The sequence below is a fragment of the Lepidothrix coronata genome, unplaced genomic scaffold (assembly GCF_001604755.1).
Source record: "Lepidothrix coronata isolate B3197 unplaced genomic scaffold, Lepidothrix_coronata-1.0 Scaffold86, whole genome shotgun sequence".
NCBI classification, from domain to species: domain Eukaryota; kingdom Metazoa; phylum Chordata; class Aves; order Passeriformes; family Pipridae; genus Lepidothrix; species Lepidothrix coronata.
This window is the reverse complement of record NW_016690266.1, coordinates 55,761-74,084: the sequence shown is the minus strand read 5'-3', so window position 1 is coordinate 74,084 and position 18,324 is coordinate 55,761. Positions and strand designations below refer to the sequence as shown.

General features: G+C 39.0%; 1 protein-coding gene across 1 annotated transcript in view; it reads left to right on the top strand.

The window, feature by feature from the left end:
• Positions 1 to 18,324, top strand: part of MYLK (myosin light chain kinase) — a gene marked incomplete at its 3' end in the record, with an annotated part of 183,550 nt that overhangs the window by 113,289 nt on the left and 51,937 nt on the right. Inside the window, exons 12-16 of the mRNA XM_017820844.1 lie at positions 5,689 to 5,826; positions 6,477 to 6,674; positions 7,575 to 7,821; positions 15,890 to 15,970; positions 16,330 to 17,219. Coding sequence (XP_017676333.1) covers positions 5,689 to 5,826; positions 6,477 to 6,674; positions 7,575 to 7,821; positions 15,890 to 15,970; positions 16,330 to 17,219 — 1,554 coding nt within the window. The remainder of the gene's footprint in view (positions 1 to 5,688; positions 5,827 to 6,476; positions 6,675 to 7,574; positions 7,822 to 15,889; positions 15,971 to 16,329; positions 17,220 to 18,324) is intronic.

The window sequence follows — 18,324 nt, the reverse complement described above, 5'->3', positions numbered from 1 at the left end:
AAGAGTTTAAATTCCCCTTAATCTCTATGGATTTAATGCACTGAGAGGCTTTTTTAAACATAGACTTGGATGCTTATTAGAGTGTCTTTCCAATAAAAAACCCCGAACCCTTAGGGGTAAGGGAATGCTGTGGGAAAAGCCTGTATTCCTTTTGCTTTGTAGAAAATATATGTGGGTATATAAAGTACCCTTTACATGCTTTGCTTACTATTTCTGGGCTCCCAAGCTGTGTTTCCCACTGAGCTGTGCATCTTATTACTTGCTGTTTCCCAACATTCACGCATATTTTTGCCTGAGGAAAGGCAAAAATCTTCGGAACCATGTAAGTGGGATCATTGTGGTGGACTTTTAAATCAAACATCCTGTGTAAAGCCTTATCAAAAGCCTGTTGAAATGACAGAGAGATTACTGCCCACCAGAAATGCCTTACATGGGCTTACACGTTGTGCCAGACCACAGCCCTGTGCAAAAATTGTTCTCTGTGAGTAGCATGTGAGAAAGTCACAGTTCTCTTCTCTATTATCTTTCATGGTTTGACCTGCAGGAAACCAACAGCTGTGGTTAAAAAATCGTGGCAGCTTTCATAAGCTACAATGAAGTAAACTAGTTGCACAGTCTGAAAACAAGTTATTGAAATGTACTTGTATTTCATCAAGCCCACCCTGTGTAGTGCTCCCTGATGTTCCTCATGAAGTGCCTTGACATGATCCAAGTGGGGGGAATTGAGTCCACCAGCAGAAGTTGATTGGGGAAGGGAAAGGGAGGGAGAAAATAACCTGCCTGGGGTAGAATTTTTTAGTCACTCTGTGTTGACTCTTATGTTCCTTGTTTTCATTCTTAGAGGTGAACCTTGAAAGCAATAAGAAGTAAGAGTGATGAGGGAGCTGTTAAATGGCTATAGGCGATTAGAGAGCATTAACATAATAGGAAGAGAGAGATCGGATCTCCTCTTTTTCACATCCAGTTGAATAAGCTTGAGGATGTGTAGATACATAATGAAGTCATACCCTTATGCTAATGTCAAACTAAATTTTCCTTACGTTCCAGATTTCCTTTCTGGTGCCAGATATGCTGCATTTTTATTGTCTGTAGTTTTGGCAGCAAAAATACCCTGCAGTGTTCTGAAAGGGGATGTTTCAGCCAGAAGCATAGTGACTTGCAGTATCTGAGCTGGGAACTTTACCTCTGCTTTCTTCTTTTTCTTCTTTCCTCCTCCCATGGGCTCTGAAGCCAGCTCTCACTGAGAACATTTGGATTTTGAACCCCAGCAGAGTTCATGTGGTGAAAGGGACTTTAGAGGACCAGGGGAAAGCAATCCTAATACTGACCTGTTGTTAGCAGCTTGCTTATTTGTGTCCTGTTTTTCTGATCTGATTGCACACTATTTTCCTGGTTTACAGATTTTGTTCCTAGTGTATGATAATAGCAAGCACCTATATGTGGCCAGGGAATGTGAACTTCTGTGGTTGTTGCACTTTCTGAAGCTACCCTTTTGCAAACAGTTCCTGGGGTTTTGTGTATGGTTTTCCTTGTAGTATTTTTCTGTCAAAATAATTAGCCAGGTGTTTTCAAAAGGAAGTAAAATCATGCAGTATCTTTTCAGCATAAATGGGAATGGGAGTTATTTGCTTAATGTTGAATAAGCAGCGTCCCTTCTTGTCCCTCCAAAATCAATTTGATTGCTGTTTTTCCAAACAAGACCTGTAAAGGTTAAAATTGAAGAAACCCTTGTATTAAAAACCCTTATATTAAAATAATCTGTGAAAATGTACAGCACTGCTATTTCATTGTTAAATTGTGAAATGTTAAAGCCTTCATCAGACAAACACTGAGTCACTGCGTGGTGCTATGTCATAAATAAACAACTAAAAGCATTTACAAGCTTCAGAAGAATTTGAAAATAGTTAACATTCAGTCTTTGTAATATGGCCTTTGCATGATTGTATCTGTCCCTTCGGAGAAAATGCAGTGATTTTAGATTAAAACTAAATAAAACTAAATAACATATTTAAAACTGACTGTGTTGTCTTGTGTAAAACATCTGTGAGAAACTAAAGTTGGCAGTAGTAATTCCAATTTTTTTCTAAGTCTAGAAGTCCACAATATCAAATTTTAAGCAAAGCAAGAAATGTTACATGAAATGATCCCCTGTGGTTTCTTAATGAACAAATAGCATTTATGGCTTAGAATGAAAGTCTTTTTAATTGTTGCTGCCAAGTTGAGAAACACTGGACTGCTTTTGTGATATTTTGATTAAGTTGTTTGTTCAATAAACATATGCTACTGATGAATATACACTTCTGAACAACAGTAGTATAGGATAAAAGATCCCCAATAAAAATAAAGATTTCAAAAGTAGGGGAGAATTCTTGTGTTTTGAAGAGAGCCTATTCAAGTTGCCATGGAATCAGACTTGTTAGACATATATTTTCTGTATCCTGGATGTCACCTGTTTGATTAGGAGTACTGGTTGCCTCAGCCGTGATAGCTTCTAATTTTCAAGCTCTTACGTACAACAGATTTCGTATCCATTGGTAAAAAATGCCTTCACTGCCCCTGTGCTCCGAAGAACATCAGCAACAGACAGGGAGATGTTTTCATTCCTGCTTTACAGTAGGTATTGAGAAATCAGGTAATACTTCAAGGACTAAATCAAAGTTTATGTACATTTGTATACGGTAGGTTTACAAGGATAGGAATACCTTCAGAAAATTGCTTTTGTTTCTGTCCCGGGACTAAGCCTCAAGTTTTCAATATTTCAGACTTAATAATCTATCTTAATGTTCTTCTGCGTGATTACATTGAGTTTCCCCTATTGAAATAGTTCTTTTGTCTCTCCAGTAACTTTTTTTGTACTGTTTAAGCTGTGTTGTTTTACGTTTTTTTACTGCTCACGTACCACAGACTTCTGGTGTTTTGATACTTGCCGTCATAAGTTTCTGTTTAAGCACAGAACTGGTCTTCATCCAGGAGATCAGCACAAACCTATGCAGTGCTTAAATTTAGTGTAAGCACTATTATTTTTTTACGTTTTGGGCAACGGTGAGACAGATTCATTTCAATTTGACAGCTTCATTTACAAAGTATGAGCACTGATCAGTAAAAATGGTGAGTTGGTTTTCATCCTTTAATCCTGCAGGTCACTCTTTTAGGGGTAGAGGCCTGTGGCCCCAGTAAATCTTCATAATGTCACTCATATCAATAGGTCTCCTCACCAACATCTGCGTGAGACAACTTAGAAAAATTGAGGCCTAACATTTTTTGAAAACTTGTTGGGTTTGTGATTCATATATGCAATTACTGTGAATTATTTGCTTGCTTCCATTTGATGTTTCTGCAGCTCTGTGCGAGAAGATGATTTTATTCCAGTACATGAATCTTTCATTTCTGCAGCACATATTTTGGAGGAGTTAGCATTGTTGAAAAATTCCTTTTGGGAAATGATTTTCCTTCTGCAGTTGCTCACCCATATCTTTTTAATAAGCTGAGGCTGTTATACTGTATTGTCTTCCTAGAATATAAAAATCTGTTTATTTAGACTACATGCAACAGGCAGGTCAGTCTAATGGAGCAGAGAGCCAGTTGGGAGGGATGTGGAAGAGCTGCTCAGACTTAATGCTGTTTGTACCAGGGCTCTGCTGGAGGCAGCTCAGTCTGGTCTGGGAGAATTGCTGCTAGAGCCACTACGAGCAAATTTGGTCCCTGGTCACTGTTAACCAGGGAACTTTTCTGATCAGAACCCAGGCCTGTTTTTCTCTTGGTCCAGAGCTACATCTCTGGTTTTTTTTTTCTTTCCCTGCTCTCCGTTTATTGCATATCTGCCTTCTAGATTTGCAATGTTATTAGTTATTTCAGTAAAAGGGATAAAGGGAACAATATTTTTTTAAGTCTACTTTTCTTTTTTTTCCCCCATGCATCTTTCTGTCCTACTATTCTCTTGGGTTTTTTTCCTTTTCTTGCTTTCTTTATCTTCTTTTCCTCCTTTTTTCCAATTCTGTGGGTTTCTGCTTTCCCCCACAGATCTGTTTCACTTTGAGGGACAAAAGGATTTTCTGCAAGGCATCAGGGCAGTGAAGGAGCATGTGCTGATATTGCTTAGTACAGCAATTGTTTGAAGCTGTTTCCCTGAGTAAACATTACAAAACAGAGGGATATGGTGAACCACAGCAGTTCATTACTGTAGAAGATTTTCACCCAACTTCATGGCTATTTTCTGTAAAGCATCAGCTACTTACAAGCAGGTGCTATGGGAAACCCTAAGACTGATCAGTGTGGTCTGATGGTGAATCAGGCACTTCAGAGTAGCAGGACCATAACACCGATCCCAGTGGGTCTCAGTCAGGTCCCTTGTTTCCATTCTCACATGCATCAATGTCTCAAAGCTCACTGCCAAGAAAAGACCTATGACATGAGCCAGCGAGACAAGATTTTGGCTAGAAAAAGCTTTGCTAGAGAAAAGGAAAAACTCCCCTTCCAGGCAGCTTCCAAATTTACACTGAGCTCAGATTACCCTGGGACAAGGTTAACTTTTTGCCTCCGGGAGGTTCAGTGGGCCTGCTCAGTGATGTGCTGTCATTTTTTCTAATCACCAATTTTATGAATTATGATTTTTCTCCAGCTTGGAACTTTGTGTTGCTGTAATAGTATTTTGGATGTTCTTGGTATACTTTTGAAAATTTTAAAGGTAGGAATAAGCAAAATAAAGCTATTTTCATGTACGGATAGAATGTAGGGTTGGCATTTTACAGGCAAGACGTAAAAGGTCTGAATGCAAGCTAAACAAAAACTGTATCCAAGTGACCGATAAATATTTATGACTTCTTGCATTTGGTCATGATCACTACTTTGGCTTCACAACTCTCTTTGCTCAGGTTTTTAGAACAGGAGTGAATTTCCTGGTCTGGTGTACCACATAGATCACAGTTAAATGGCCTTGCTTCATAGCCTCAGGATCCAAGATAGAGATGGATACTGGAAATAACATATCACAGATAGATTTTAAGAGTGATTAATTTAATTCCAGCACGCAGCATTTGACTGTACAGCCTCAAAACAAAACAAAAAAAAATTAAAAGCCATAATGCAACAGTTTATTTTGGGATATATATTGATAACCTCAGGTTTCAAACTTTCCCACCAGCAGTTGCCTAATTGAATTACAGGAGAGGAATGTGGTGAACTCAAAACCATTCAATACTGACCATCTAACAAACAAAAGTTTTGTAGTTTCTTGCAGAGTTGCAACTCCTGTAATCCTGTGAGTTTATGTTTTTAACTTATCTATCATGAGAATAGGAACTTGCAACAAACCTTAAAATTTAATGTGAGTTTAGCAGTGATTAAAAAAGGCATTGAGTTGTTGGTTACAAGTTGTTGGGTTGTTTGGGGTTTTTTTTCACCTGACTTTGTGTGTTTTGGGAAACTGAGTGTAATTTCTGAATGATACTCTATGATATCTCTTAACAATGATTTAAAAGGATTCCTGGAACAAGGACAGTTCCATTCCCATTTCTTGTCTGTCTGCCTGGAATACTGGCAAAGCAAAACAGCTATATTGGGTGGTTTCAGTTATTTTTACCTTCTGAAAGCTGAAACAAAACCACTGTCTCAAAATCATGTTGAATATAGGGTCATTTTGTCAGGAAAATTCCATTAAAAGACCCCTTTTATTCTTTTTTAACTTCACAGAAAAGAAGAGCAGCAAGAAGGCAGAAAGTGCACAGGCTGCCAAGCTAAACAAGACTTTTGCACCCATCTTCCTTAAAGGCCTGACTGACCTCAAAGTAATGGATGGAAGTCAAGTGATAATGACTGTGGAGGTATCAGGTGCGTAGCTACAGGACAGTATTATTTTAAGAAATTAAATCCTGCTGCAAAGTTTGTGGGTTTTTTCCATCTTTTTTAGCAGGTGTCTTTGCATTTGGAAATAATATTTCTAGGAACTGGTTCTTTAAAAGCTAGGTTTGTCTAATATGATCTTCAGGGGGATGAACATTGTCCAGTGTTAATGTGTTCAGACCTCTACAAGTGTTTCTTCATTGGAATGATATAATAATAACATAAGTTTATTGTTGGGTCCTGTTGTTGAACTAAAACTAAGTCTTGGTGGACTTGTAACAGCTTTTGTTGTGAACCAAACAAGACTGAATTCCTGTCAGCTGGGATAAGAGTAGTGCTGCAGAAAAGAGCAGTCCTGGTATGAACCTTGGTAACAGAAACTCTTGATAACCACCTTTGTGGGATCTAGAACTCATTCTCCCTCTCTGTTGTCTACATGCTTCCCTTATTCATTTGTATTTTAACCAATAAAAGACAGACTATTCCACATTACACAGCATTGAAAGAGTTAATGAAAGTCTTGAATGTTTGTAAGATGAAATTGCAGAATCAGATGGGAAAAAAAGCTACCAACCTTAATAATGTTCTTAATCAACATATTTGTGTGTCTCTGATTTTTGTTGTTTCATAATTTTCAGCTAACCCACCTCCTGAAATTATCTGGCTGCATAATGGGAAAGAAATCCAGGAGACAGAAGATTTCCACTTTGAGAAGAAAGGCAATGAGTACAGCCTCTACATCCAGGAGGTGTTTCCTGAAGACACAGGCAAATACACCTGTGAAGCCTGGAATGAAGTAGGAGAAAGTCAAACCCAGGCAACATTGACAGTTCAAGGTATAAAGTTCCTCTTCACCTTACAAAGTGCTAAAATAATTTTAATGTGCTGTTCAAGTGTCTATTTAAAGTACATGAGTGTTTGTTGTGAGGGATGCTACATGTTCTGTCTCTGCATCTGAATTAAAAAAGATATCAAGCAGAAGCATCTTTAAAAAAACCTTTTCACTCTGGAACATTATGTTACTATTTCAAAAATGCATTCCGGAGTCCTATTTCTAGGGACAGTGCAAAACTTCTGCTAAATGCAGCTGCAAATTATAACTATCAGGCTTACTTAGCTATGGACTTCATTTAATGTTGCTGTATACTGACAATTATTGGAAATCAGTGAGACTTTTATTATTTTTAATGCAAAGTATCTTATCTGCAGTATTTGAGCAAACTGTGCCTCCAGGGATGGGTCTGCAGCCTGTTGTCACTTTCTGCTCTGAATTCAGACCTTCCTCTATCCTCTAAGCCCCCCTGAGATCTAACCTCGGGGTCAATCTTCTATATTAAATGCAATTTTATGGAATTGTTAATGATGATTTACTACATGATCTCTCAACTGCACAGCAGTCATAGTACTGTTACTTGCCCTTAAAGCTATTCCTACCCATATTCTCTAAGGACAAATCTCCAAGATTCCTTTTAGGGCAGCTTTAAAGTCTCTTTGTTTTGCTCTTAATATAAGCCTGGATAAAGCCAGTAAAGTGCCAAGTAAATGATTAATTTTGGTATTAACATGTTACTTCCAAAACTAAAGCCCGACTTATTTTCAGATTAAAAACTTATACCCTGCATGTTCAAAATAACTTTCCTTGCCTGTGACTGCTTTCCCTGAAATTAGTTAGCTTAGTAGTTACATTCAAGCTTGGCATTTTATTCTGATTTGTAATCTGTGTTTGTAAACTACAGAACCCCAGGATGGTATTCAGCCCTGGTTCATAAGCAAACCGAGATCAGTGACAGCAGCTCCTGGGCAAAATGTCCTTATATCCTGTGCCATTGCTGGAGATCCTTTCCCCACTGTTCACTGGTTTAAAGATGAGCAAGAAATAATGCCAGGAACAGCATGTGAAATCCTGCAAAATGAAGACATCTTCACACTGGTCCTGAGGAATGTGCAGACTCGTCATGCAGGGCAATATGAAATTCAGCTCAGGTATGTTTGCTGTGAAAAAGCTTGTTCCCTTGGAACAATTAGTTATATTTACCCTCAATTTGAAATTCCCACCTGAAGAAGACAAGAGTTCCGTTCTATTCACGTGAAACATTAGGGTAGTAACGGAATAAAATATTTCTGACGGATGAGAAGACCTAATAAAACTCAAAGAGGAAAAAGAAAACACAAGAAGGGTCAGGAAAAAAAAAGACAAAGCAGTATGATTTCCTTTAGGTGTCCTGAAAAACAAGCTTTTTGGCAGCAGTATGGGAAGCAACTTGGCTTTCTAGCAAGGGAAACCACAATCAGTATCTTGAGTTTGGAGCTATTGTTTATGATGTCTGGTGTCTCTCTAGATATTTGTAAAGATGCCTGCTTTCCATGGGAACAACCTGACCAGGAAGGGCCATTACACAAGCTTTTTATCCATACCTTTAACAGGAAAAAAATGTTTCTTGGCCATGTTTGAAATATCTGAATTTTATATGCAAGTTCTATTCTCCTTTTTCTGATGTATCTTTGAAATGAGGCACCCTGATGCTTTGAACATCTTGTCATTTCTACAAAATCTGGAAGAGCTGTTTTTTGCTTAGGTTGGATGTTAGGAAGACATTTTTTACAGAGAGAGTAATCAGACATTGGAATGGGCTGCGCAGGGAGGTGGTGGATTCACCGTCCCTGGAGGTTTTTAGGATGAGACTTGATGTGGCACTTAGTGCCATGGTCTAGTAACCACAGTGGTGTTGGATCAAGGGTTGGACTTGATGATCTCAGAGGTCTTTTCCAACCTGGTTGATTCTATGCTTCTTTGATTCTATGAATTTATTTTTATTTTATTCTGGTAAAATAACTGTTCTTTAAATGAAAAATCACATTTGCTGATTCTTTATCTTGTAGAAAGTGTCACAGCATTTTCCATCTCCAATGGTGAAGATTAGGTGTAATAATAGATCACCTGTGTGATTACAGAAAACATAGTGTACAACTTTAAACTGATGTATTACTCTGTGCTATTTACTGTGCATAGGTGTATTGCCTTACTTGGCTAATATTTGTGGCTTTTTTAATTAAAATTATTTAATTCACATTTGAATCCATTACACTGGAAGAAAACTGTCTGATCTGTTCCACACACTAACATTTTATTCCTGATGGATTAGTCTGAATTGTCCTTTGCCTGCTTGCAAATAAATTACTCTTGTCTCCTTAACACAAGGAGAGAGGGAATTTCTTAATAAATGCCACCCATTTAGCCTCTAAACAATGAGCTATTTTTTATAGCTATAGTTTATTTTCCAACCAGTGTGGCCCAAATGATGGACATGTCACTGTGTAGTTGCCTAGTTTGAAGGTGTGTTTTCACAGACTACCACAGGCAGACACAAAGGAGCTTCAGTATATTTTAGTATTTAAAGTCAGACGAGGCACTCACTTTTCACCAGAAAAAGGTGCTTTAGAAGATTACAGCTCTTGAATATCAAGATTTCCTATGATGAAGTATTTCTGCACTTAATTTCAAGTATTATTACTAACATTTATGTAGGTAGAGCCATATGTGCCATGACCTTCTTGCAAACAAGCTGTTCAGTAGATTTAGGCCCTTTATAGTCTGTAATAAATTGTGAACTGGCTCATTTCAGAACAACTTCGTTGTTTGCAATCATCCCAGGTGATCTAGGACATTGCTGATGCTGATTTGTGCAGGTCATGTCTACCTAAATCCTTGCATCTATGTCTCTTTGGGGATCAGTGGTGTTTCTAACACCACTCAGTGTTTGAACATCTCAATACCTCTGGTGGGATAAGAAATGCCAGTTGAGTTTCATTAAGGTCAGTCACCTCTGCAGGAGAGAGCAGAGACTGGCAGAGCTGCGACCTTCTACTGGTACCTTTCCACATTTCAGTGCATGTATGCCCTGGGCATTGGCATCTTCTCTTATGATAAGCTGGTGGTTTCACTTGAACTGAAAGAGATATTTCAGCAAAACTTCGGGGATGGAAGAAAGAGACAGGGCAGGAAGAACAAAGGAGAGAGGACAGGAAGAACAAAGGACAGACAAGAGGGCTTTGTGGAAGACTTTGTTGGAAGTGGCTGTAATGATCATGTGATCACCCAGGCCACATTTGTCATTTTTCAAAGTGGAAGCCTGGCAATATCATGACTCTAGAATGTACACTTGGAAAATAATTTTAGAAAATCAGCATATGAGAACAATTTTTGGGGGAGGGTGAGAAAAAGCAATGTAGCTAGAAAACAACACAGCAGATTACGTGCTAGTTTCAGTTATTCCCTAATCCTTTTACTGGAGAAAAAGCTGGAGATCCCACAAAGATCAGTGCGTTCATGTTGGCTTTTTCTAATCCATGATGAGCAAAGCTCTGCTGCAATTAGAGCAAGGGGAATGCTGGTACCTCGTTTTGCCCTGCTGTCATTTGTAAAATTGCAGTTACTGTTCAGGGAACAGAAAGCCACATGCTTTTAGGCAACTGCTTATGTACTGTGAGTAACAGAGAAGTAATGGCCTCGGGAATACCCAAGGAGCCAGAAGTGAGCTGTATAATTTCCAGTTTGCAATAGACCTAAAATAATTTTCAGACCTAAATAGTCTTGTCTAAATAGCTGTCAAACTGGCTGCATGTGTCTTGGATACTTGATTGAGAAGTGTTTATATATTCAGAAACAGTCTTAGCAGTACCTGAGAGGAGGAGAACTGCATTTAGTGTCTTCCTCTTAAAAATTCCTACAAAGTCCATTAAAAATATGGAATAACACAAGTCAATTCACTGAAGAGTTTATAGAGGAGTTGACAGTAGACTGTTTTTAAACATAATCATTTTCATTTCAAATAAAATGTTAGTCTCCTTTTCATGTATTAATTTTAGAAGCATGTTGCATAGCTGCTTTTAGGGAGTCACTCCTTCTCCAACTCCATTAATTTAGTCTGGGCATAGTTTCCTCCAGTGTTAATTATTTTCCAATTTTCTTCTCCATTATTCTTAAGTTATAAATTCTATTCTAATGCCTCCACAATTCTCCTTTTGTGTTGGCTGCTCACAAATTAAAACTCTGGTCTTAAAAATGTGGGTTTAACAAAAGATGTGTTTGTCTCTTGCAGTTCTTTCTCCTTTCATCACAGTGAGGTGACAAGGACATGTAGCTTAGTTGATCCTACTGTGATCCATCAATGATTGCTCATTGGCTTTCTGTCTTACCAACCCATATCATTACTTAGAACACATCTTTGGTTTACCTTTTACTATTCAGCAGACTGCTGCGTCTGACTTCTAGGAGAGTAGTCATTGTAGCCTCTCCTGGTCCTTGTTTTAAATTTACACAAACCTCTGATTCCTCAATATTTGCATTCTCCTCTTTAATTGTCCTAATAATGGTCCATTGAACCTGTTATGTCTCAGGCCTAGAGGTCTGGTGTTTCATAAATATAAAAAGAAGAACAGTCACCCACTACTGCAGTTCATCTATTGAAATTTGGACATTTTACAGCCTGCAAGATGCTTGAAATGGGAAATAGAAATGCTTTTTTTCACTCAGAAGAACACAGACATTTGTTTCCCCTTCTGTCCCATGCATCCTTCCAGTGATGCAAGCGCTGATATCCAGTGTGACTTCCCCACGTTCTTTCACACAGTGTGTACATCATAAAGGAAGATGTAAGCAAAGAAACTGTGAGAACTGGACAGAGACTCTTAGATGAGCAAAACCTTTATAGCAGCACAGTCAACATGAGAGACCCCACAAATCCTCCTGCAGTTCCTTAAACAAATCATTTGCTTTGTTAACCTTTGTCTTCTCAGACATTAAGTATTTCTTTTCTCCCCCGCTCTATCTTCCATAAAGGTTTGGTTAGTGTTGATTAGTCTTTGTTTAGAGATTTGCATAATCTGCTTAAAATCAGAGGCAAACATTTGTTTTATAAATCAGTGGTACCTCAAGTACTTTGCAACTCAGGTTATATAAAAAGCAGTTGTCAGATTACATTTTGTTACACTAAACAGTAAATACAGTTCTGTCATTCTGTAATATACAGTTTGCAAACCTTGTTTTCTGCTACCAACACACGGTATATTTTTGGAAAAGAAAACCGTGACCCCTTCTCATTCCATTCTCCCGCTCAGTGCTGTAAAATGCAAATAAAATGATTGGTCTTTCAGGTATAAAAAGCTTTTGGCAAAACATTCAAGTGAGCATCCTCTTTGAAGCCAGTAGAGCTGCTCTGCTTTATGTCAGCTGAGTTGTGATCCAGTAGATTAGTTGCTTTCTTTGGGGTTAAAACTTCGTGGAGTCTGGACTTTCTCTCCATTTAACTCACAGAAAAGTTGCAAAACCTCCTACTGAGGATTTGCAGTTTCCTGCTCTGAAGCACCAGCAATAACTAGGGATCAACTTCATTGCCCTTTATCAGTTTATTCTTGAGAAAATATCATTTACTCTGCAATATTTGTTTCACACTTGGTAGGCTGGTAAGAAATTTTGTTGTGTACCCCAACTATATTCAAAAGTGTTTTTTTCCTGTTCCTCCAGAGAGTGCTTCCTAGGGACATGCAGACAATAAGTCTCATCTAAGGTTCAGTGAAAATATTTGAGTAGATTCTGCCAAGAAACTAGTATTTCAAGATATTTTGAACATAAAAGCCATTCCAGGGAAAACTGATCCCACAATAGGACAGAGAGCTATTTTTAAAACTGCTTCAGGCTTTGCAGCTGGGGTTTTATTTGTTTTTGGTGGGGTTTTTTATTATTATTATTATTCCTTGACATTTTAAAGATAAGTCCTGTGCATGAGTATTCTACAGAACAGTCCTGCAAAAGTCAACACTTCCAGGCACTTCTTTGCAGCGTAGCTCCTAAGCATAGGTTTTATCCATGTCTATCATTATTGCAGAATAACAGAGACACTAAGATCTATCTGTGTCTAGGGTTTTGCTGATAAAATGCCAACATGGAGAAGCTCAAGCTGCACAAGTAATATTTTTATTGCCAAGATTCAAAACAGCAGAGACGTGAAAGACTTGAAGATGTGCTTGTGTACTGCAAAGCTCTGTCTTTTCTAAGTGCCCATATGCATCTCTGCCTTGCCTAGATTCCAAAATTGCATAAATGTAAAAATATTTACCAAGCTTCCAGAATTATTCTTGATTGAATTTAGCATCTAAACCCCCAGTCCTTCTTAATTTTTCTTGGCTTGTTTCTCCTTTTCCATTTTGTGATCTCCAAGGTAGGTCAATGTTTTTAACTTACCTTTATAGACTCTGCCACTGAATTCAGAAGACAACAGTATGTTCTCTCTGCTCCTAAAATCCTCACTTTGATTTCAGTGGGAGCAGGACTTGCCCTGAGGAGGCTACACTTTTGAACAGGGATGTGATGAATCAGACACAGATTCAAGGTTTGTATCCAGTAGTCTAGTCACTCACTTGAATCACAGCCACTCACTTGAATTGGAAATTATAACTAAGACCAAAAAACTACCTTGTGAATAATTTTTCCATCTAGGTACTTGTGTGTCCCACCGTTACCGTAATTTATAAGTGCTTCCCAAGGTTTTAAAAATAGAAAGAACAAAATGCTCTCCGGCTTTCTTACCCCCTCCTTTATTTTCCAAACCCTGTGAAAAATAGCTTACTTAGCTTACTTTAGAAGGGTTTACTTTGCTTTCCTTATTTGCTTCTTTGCATAAGTGAAGAATTTGCAGAGGGAAGGATGCATTGCAGAAATGGGTCCTGCAGAAATGCTGTTATTCTTCACAGTGGTCAGGACCACATCCAGTATCCCTAAATCCCTCTCCTGGGAGAGTGCTGTCTCTGTTACTTTAACCTCTCCCACTGGTGACACAATTCTTGTGGGCAAATATTTTTGCCATATGGTCATGACAGAAGCTGAGCAGTGGTGCCTCATTATTTGATGTATGCTGTAAATTGTCTATACTTCAGCATGCATGGCTTCTCCTTTGTCAGTTTTGGATTGGTTTTAAGTCCTGAACAGGAGGAATCTTCTGGTAAACCAAAAACCTGCTAACAGCACTACAGCACTGGTGAATGAGCAGTTTCAGAATGTATCTGCTTTTCTTAAAAGCTTCTGAGGAGCAGGAAAAAAAGCCATGAGTTTCAATAGTGGCGACAGGGGACAATTTGAAATGCATTGTTTCAAGACAACAGGTTTTCAGCAATGTTGGTACCCTGCCATCATTGGATGCTAATCAGTATGTTGGGAGGACATGACATGTTATTCTTTTTATTTATCTTTCCATTTGTCTTGCCTTCTTTCTACTTCTCTTGCTTCCAACTGGAGGCCACACATAAGAGGAAGTAAGAATGGCAGGTCTCCAGTACGAGGCTCAGTTAACTACTCTTTGCATTGACTTGGATCCTCTCCTGCCATTTGGACAATTTATGTTTGGTACTCAGATGTTATCTAGTTTTTTGTACTGAAGGAAATAAGGGTTGTGGCTTTCACTGCTGTCCTCATGGACTGCCTTCAATAATAATTTCTAGTGTACATGTTCTGACTTACTGGATATAAAAGCGTTGGAAATATTTCTATGGTTTCTTGATATTAATGGTCTTAAGGTCAAGTAAGATATGTTCCTACCAGCAGGGCCTTTACTTTGCAATCCAGTTACTTTGGTCAAACCCACCAATTTCTTTGTGGTGTTGAAGGCTTGATTTTCATATTAGGCTGATCCACTGTTTCTTTTTCTAAAACAATAGAAAGCAAGAGAAATCTCTCTGAAAAGGTGATGGCACTAATTGCTGTTATAAAGACAAAACTTTGTGCTGCATCTGTGATTCTGTGATCTGTGTTAATGATCTTGCCTACAGTGTGTCTTTACTGCAAGTTACAAATGGGTGAAATTATAGTTTTATCACCCAAACAATAACATATCTAGGAATGTATTTCCATGCAGTTTAAAAACAGGCAGGACAACATATTGATGGCAAGCCAACAGAAAGGCAGTCCTGAGTCCATGTTTTAAACTTCAGAGCTAAGTGAACTTGAAGGTGCTCTTATCTAGCAAGTCTTTTTAAAGGAAAACACAGCTGTGAAAACCTGCCTCTCTTCCATTCCTCCCCCTCAACACACATGTGTTTTGCTCATGTCCAGGAAATGTTTTCAGTAGCAGGAATTATTTTTATTCGAAAAAGAAAAATCATCCAGGACTTTGTGGTCCATTCAAAAGCTTATACTTAAACTGGGAAGGACAGAAGTATTTTCACTAATAAAAGAGATCTCTAGTCCTCAATCAGTTCAAGTCTGGGTTTTTAATAGCAGTCAGGGGAGTGGTGGCAACAGTTACACAACTGCTGCCCTGGGGGAGTTAAATTTTGCTTTTGGCATCTCCTGTGTTAAACGGAGAAGAGCTGTTTGGGGCTGGAAGAATGATATATATCTGCGGGAGGGAGGGAGCTGCAGGGGAGGGGGGAGCACTTTAAATGAATTCTTTAATGGGAGCCCTTTCCAGAAGGCATCCGTGGTATTCCTCTGCAAAAGGAAGAATAAGTACTCAGCACCATATATGGTGACACTTTTATGTTTTTTAATATAAACATGTACAGGCTGGAGCAATCCATGTAGATGGGTTTTGCTGATTGGTTGGGCCAGGGGGGAGGGAAGGAAATGAGACCCTGCTTTTAATATCTTAACATTAGAAAACTTAAGGGCTTGGGTTTGAATAAATAAACAGTAGGCATGGTTGGAAAGATTTTCAGCTTTGCAAAATATCCCCTTCCTCTGACTTGATTTTCCAGCTTTTGTATTTATTTTCCTTTAGCTCATTTGTTTGCAGTTGTTTCATGCTGTAAATTGCTTTGATTTTTGTTCAGGGAGTATGCTGTTCCCAGTGCAGATAGCAACAAATCAGTAAAAGCTGTTTGAGATAGCTTGGCTCCAAATATAAGGGGACCAAATCCACTCAGTCCACCACCACAATGCTGGGCATAGGAAAGCAGGAGGCCACACTGGGTTTGAGCTGCTTTAGTACAATACACAATCACTTAGGCAAGTTACAGAGGGAGAAACCTCTGCTTTTCTGATTTCACTTAAATATTTCAGGAACCAAGTTGGAGAATGCAGCTGCCAGGTGTCTCTGATGCTGCGGGAGAGTTCAGCTTCCACAGCAGAAATGCTCAGAGAGTGAGTATTTTTCCCAGGGACTTGCATGGGTGGGTTCTATTTTTTGCTCCGTTAATTCCCTGCCCTTACAGACCCAGGCTGGCTGCTGTTCAACCTAATCCCCAAATGTGACCCAACAAATTGTTTTCATCATACAAGCTAAGCACATTGCACCAAGCCAGAGTAGAGAAGATCTTTTTTGTTTGTGCCCTTATATGGCTCCTGAAGTCATCATTGATGCAATAAACTAATGGAGTATGCTCCTCTAATCAACCTCCCCTTCTATAAACACATTTTGTTCCTGCTCTGAGATTGTTCCCTGACATTTTTAAACCAGCCCCTTTCCTGGCTCTCTCTTTCTTTTCTTTTTCGGATCATAGTGGGAGGGAAACAGCCAGCTCTGGAGAGCAAAGAGATGGTGGAGATCATGGTAAACTAACATTTGGTAGAACAAGTGGCTTCAAAAAGAACAGCAGTGCAATCAGAGTAGCTGAAGAAGAGCAGGAAGACGTCCGAGGTGTGCTGAAAAGGCGAGTGGAAACTCGGGAACACACAGAGGAAAGCCTGAGGCAGCAGGAAGCTGAGCAACTTGATTTCCGTGACATTTTAGGCAAGAAAGTCAGCACCAAAAGTTTTTCTGAGGAGGAACTGAAGGAAATCCCAGCCGAGCAAATGGACTTCCGAGCAAACCTGCAGCGGCAGGTCAAACCCAAGACCTTGTCAGAGGAGGAGAGGAAAGTCCATGGTCCTCAGCAGGTGGACTTCCGCTCTGTGCTGGCCAAGAAAGGCACCCCAAAAACCCCATTGCCAGAGAAGGTGCCACCTCCTAAACCTGCTGTTACAGATTTCAGGTCTGTGCTGGGCTCAAAGAAAAAGCCACCTGCGGAGAATGGCAGCGCTGGCACCCCAGCACCAAATGCCCGCGCCAACTCTGAAGCCCAGAACGCGACCCCCAATTCTCAAGCCCCCATTGCCAAACCAGCAGCAAAAAAAGAGGAGAAGAACGACAGAAACTGTGAGCATGGGTGTGCAGTGGTTGATGGTGGAATAATTGGGAAAAAAGCTGAAAACAAAGCACCAGCAAGCAAACCACCAGCAAGCAAAGGAACAGCACCCTCCTTTACAGAGAAGCTTCAGGATGCTCAAGTTGCAGATGGTGAGAAATTGGTCTTACAATGTCGGATTTCCTCTGATCCCCCGGCAGCTGTCACCTGGACTCTAGACAGCAAAGCCATCAAGTCATCGAAGTCCATTGTCATCTCCCAAGAAGGTAAATTAATTGAATTATAAGCCAGCTGGATGGCACACTGTTATATCTGTCTCTTGATTAATAATATTTAGTTTGTTAAAGGTAATGTGATACTTTATGTAAGTCCTGTGTCAGTAACTCTTTCCAGATGCAGCTTTCTTGTTATGTCAGTGGAGTACACAAGGAACAGTATTGTTTGACATTTCTTGTAGATTCCCCTTTAACAGCCTGCAGATGTAATTTTTATAAAGTTGAACTTCTTGCATTTTTAAATGCTGTTTACATTGCTAACGCTGTTTAAGGAGCTGGTACATGATGCTTATTTAAACTGAACTTTAAGGATTTAGAACATTGAAAACATAATAATATTATTGCTGGTTTACAAATTCTAATTTAATTCTTCTGTATGTTTAATATTTCAGGCTTTTTATTGCAGTGAGAAACACAGAAGCAAAGAGGGGTTGTGTCATAGAAAGAAATTACTACAACTTCAAGTTACATAGTTAAGATCAGAGTTGAGACCTGCTTTCCAGTGTATTTTTTACAAAAGTTAATATTGTATCTAGACAAAATAAATTGTTATTGGGACAAAAATAGAGAGGACAACTGATAGCACAAAAAAACCTTCTTCATGTTTGTTTCATAAAACACTGAGGGAATTATCTGAAGAATGACACTGTCTGGCATATTGTAGTTCATGTTCACAGTAAGAATTATAGCTTCATACAGGAGTCTGCACTCTTTTGAATCTGCACTAGTTTTGAATCTTTCTTCATTCAGTCCAGACTATTTTTAGTGTTACCAAATGAGAACCAAATTAATATGCACAATGGTTCAGCACAACCAGTGAATCCTTATGCAGTGTTCCAAGCACTGACACATAAGCATTCTTCTAAAGAGGATGCAATCAGAAGAAACATTGCCTTCAGATAGAGTGGGGGTACCCAAATAGTACATTTAGGGGATACCAAAGTAATTAGATGGAGAAAGGGAAATGGTAGCAGGTGCATTGTGTCTGGCATGTGTCTGAAGTAACATGATTTTATTTTTTTTAAAAGTAGATGATGATTGTCACCAGAGGGGACTGTATAGGATAAGGTTAAGTGCCATGTACATGAGAAAAAGC